At 61.7% G+C, this 1,393-nt stretch overlaps 1 protein-coding gene across 1 annotated transcript in view; it reads left to right on the top strand.

Moving 5' to 3' along the window:
* The first annotated feature begins 486 nt into the window (after positions 1-486).
* IQCA1 (IQ motif containing with AAA domain 1) overlaps positions 487-1,393 on the top strand; it is a 121,434-nt gene continuing 120,527 nt past the window's right edge. Inside the window, exon 1 of the mRNA XM_045294386.1 lies at positions 487-626. Coding sequence (XP_045150321.1) covers positions 616-626 — 11 coding nt within the window. The 5' untranslated portion in view covers positions 487-615. The remainder of the gene's footprint in view (positions 627-1,393) is intronic.

The following is a 1,393-nucleotide window of genomic DNA, read 5'->3' as shown; positions in this document are numbered from 1 at the left end:
GACTGTGACCCCACTTTACAGCTGAGACCCTGTCCCGGGCCCACCCAGCTGAGCGTGGACGAAGATGGAGCAAGCGGAAAGATGGTCTAGGGGAAATGGGCTGGGGGAGATAGGACGGGAGCCTGGGGGGTCTGGGGTCAGGGTTGTAAGGGAGGTCGTCCAGACACTCAGTTCGCTCCCTAGGAGGTTGTGGCTCCAGGGAGGCTGCGGCTGCGAGTTCCCGCTGGCATCCCCGTTGCCATGGTAGCAGGAGGCAGGGCCGCGCAGGCGTAGAGCGCCCGGAGAGATGGGGGCGGGGGGACGGGGAGCTGCGCTCTGGAACGGGCCCAGCACTGCGCAGGCGCAGCGTCTCGTTGCTAAGGCCGCCTGGCTCCGCCAGTGACCAAAGTTAGGTGTGAGGGTTCGGGTTGTCGGGTCCAGGCGGGAAAGGTCGGAGCCTTTCAGTGCTTACGCGCTCCGGGCTGGTGAGGCCCGCGGTGGCCTCTCCCTGCTGGAAGTGAGGGTCCCCTGGTCCTGCCCTTGTCCCCAGAGCATCCCCCGACACCCTGTGCCCTTAGGGGTGCCGGGTCCCTGCTGCAGCGCCCGGGCTCCCGAGCCACGCCACCGAGAGCAACCATGTCGAACGCGTAAGTAGGGAGGGGGGAGGGGAGGGGGCCGACCAGCCCTTGTTCAGGCCCCCTGGGCCTGGGGACCCCGGGAGCCAGCGCTGCTCCTTCCTGCTCATAGCAACTTCCCTGTCTGCTCTTTCCCGCTTCCTTCATCCTTCCTCCACCTTCCTGGTAACTTCTTTGCAACCCCCAAGGGAGGAGTTCTACCCTGCCCCTTTAGGGTCCCTCTGCGTGTGTCCGGTTCGCCTCCAGGGCAGTGGATTTTTACAGGCTGCGAGTTCGTGAGTCAGCGGGTTTGTACCGGCTGGCATGTCCCTTGTGGCCGCCCTGATAACCGTGATGAGGGTAGAAAACCGAGCCTGGAGGAGCTAGAAGGTGCCCGGCTCCCACAGAAGCTGTACGTGGGTGTGTGGGTCTGGCCTCAGCTCTCCATGAACTCTGCCACCGCTCCCCCGTGTGCCGGGAGGCATTTCCGCTCGCTCAGGAGAGGATGGCATCAGAATGTCCTCAAAGCCCTGTAAGAGACCACCAGGAAGGACCCCTAAGACCCTGGCCCTTAATCCTTAATCACGTCTGGGCCGAAAGTGGCATGGTTTGAAACCACTAGCTGCTCCTAGGGAGAAAGACATGAGTTTCTACTCCTGTAGAGAGTGACGTCCCAGAAACTCACAGCTGCAGTTCTACCCTGTCCTGTAGGGTCATTGGTGAGTCAGCATGGACTGGATGGCAGGGAGCTGAGTTTGGGTTTTTGAGTTGCTGTTGGTTTTTGGTTTTTATTTTTAATG

This window comes from Echinops telfairi, unplaced genomic scaffold (assembly GCF_000313985.2).
Source record: "Echinops telfairi isolate 266 unplaced genomic scaffold, ASM31398v2 ScPeMD7_3;HRSCAF=10, whole genome shotgun sequence".
Classification (NCBI taxonomy): Eukaryota; Metazoa; Chordata; class Mammalia; order Afrosoricida; family Tenrecidae; genus Echinops; species Echinops telfairi.
Note: the sequence above shows the minus strand (reverse complement) of the source record. Positions and strands in the feature narration are given on the sequence as shown.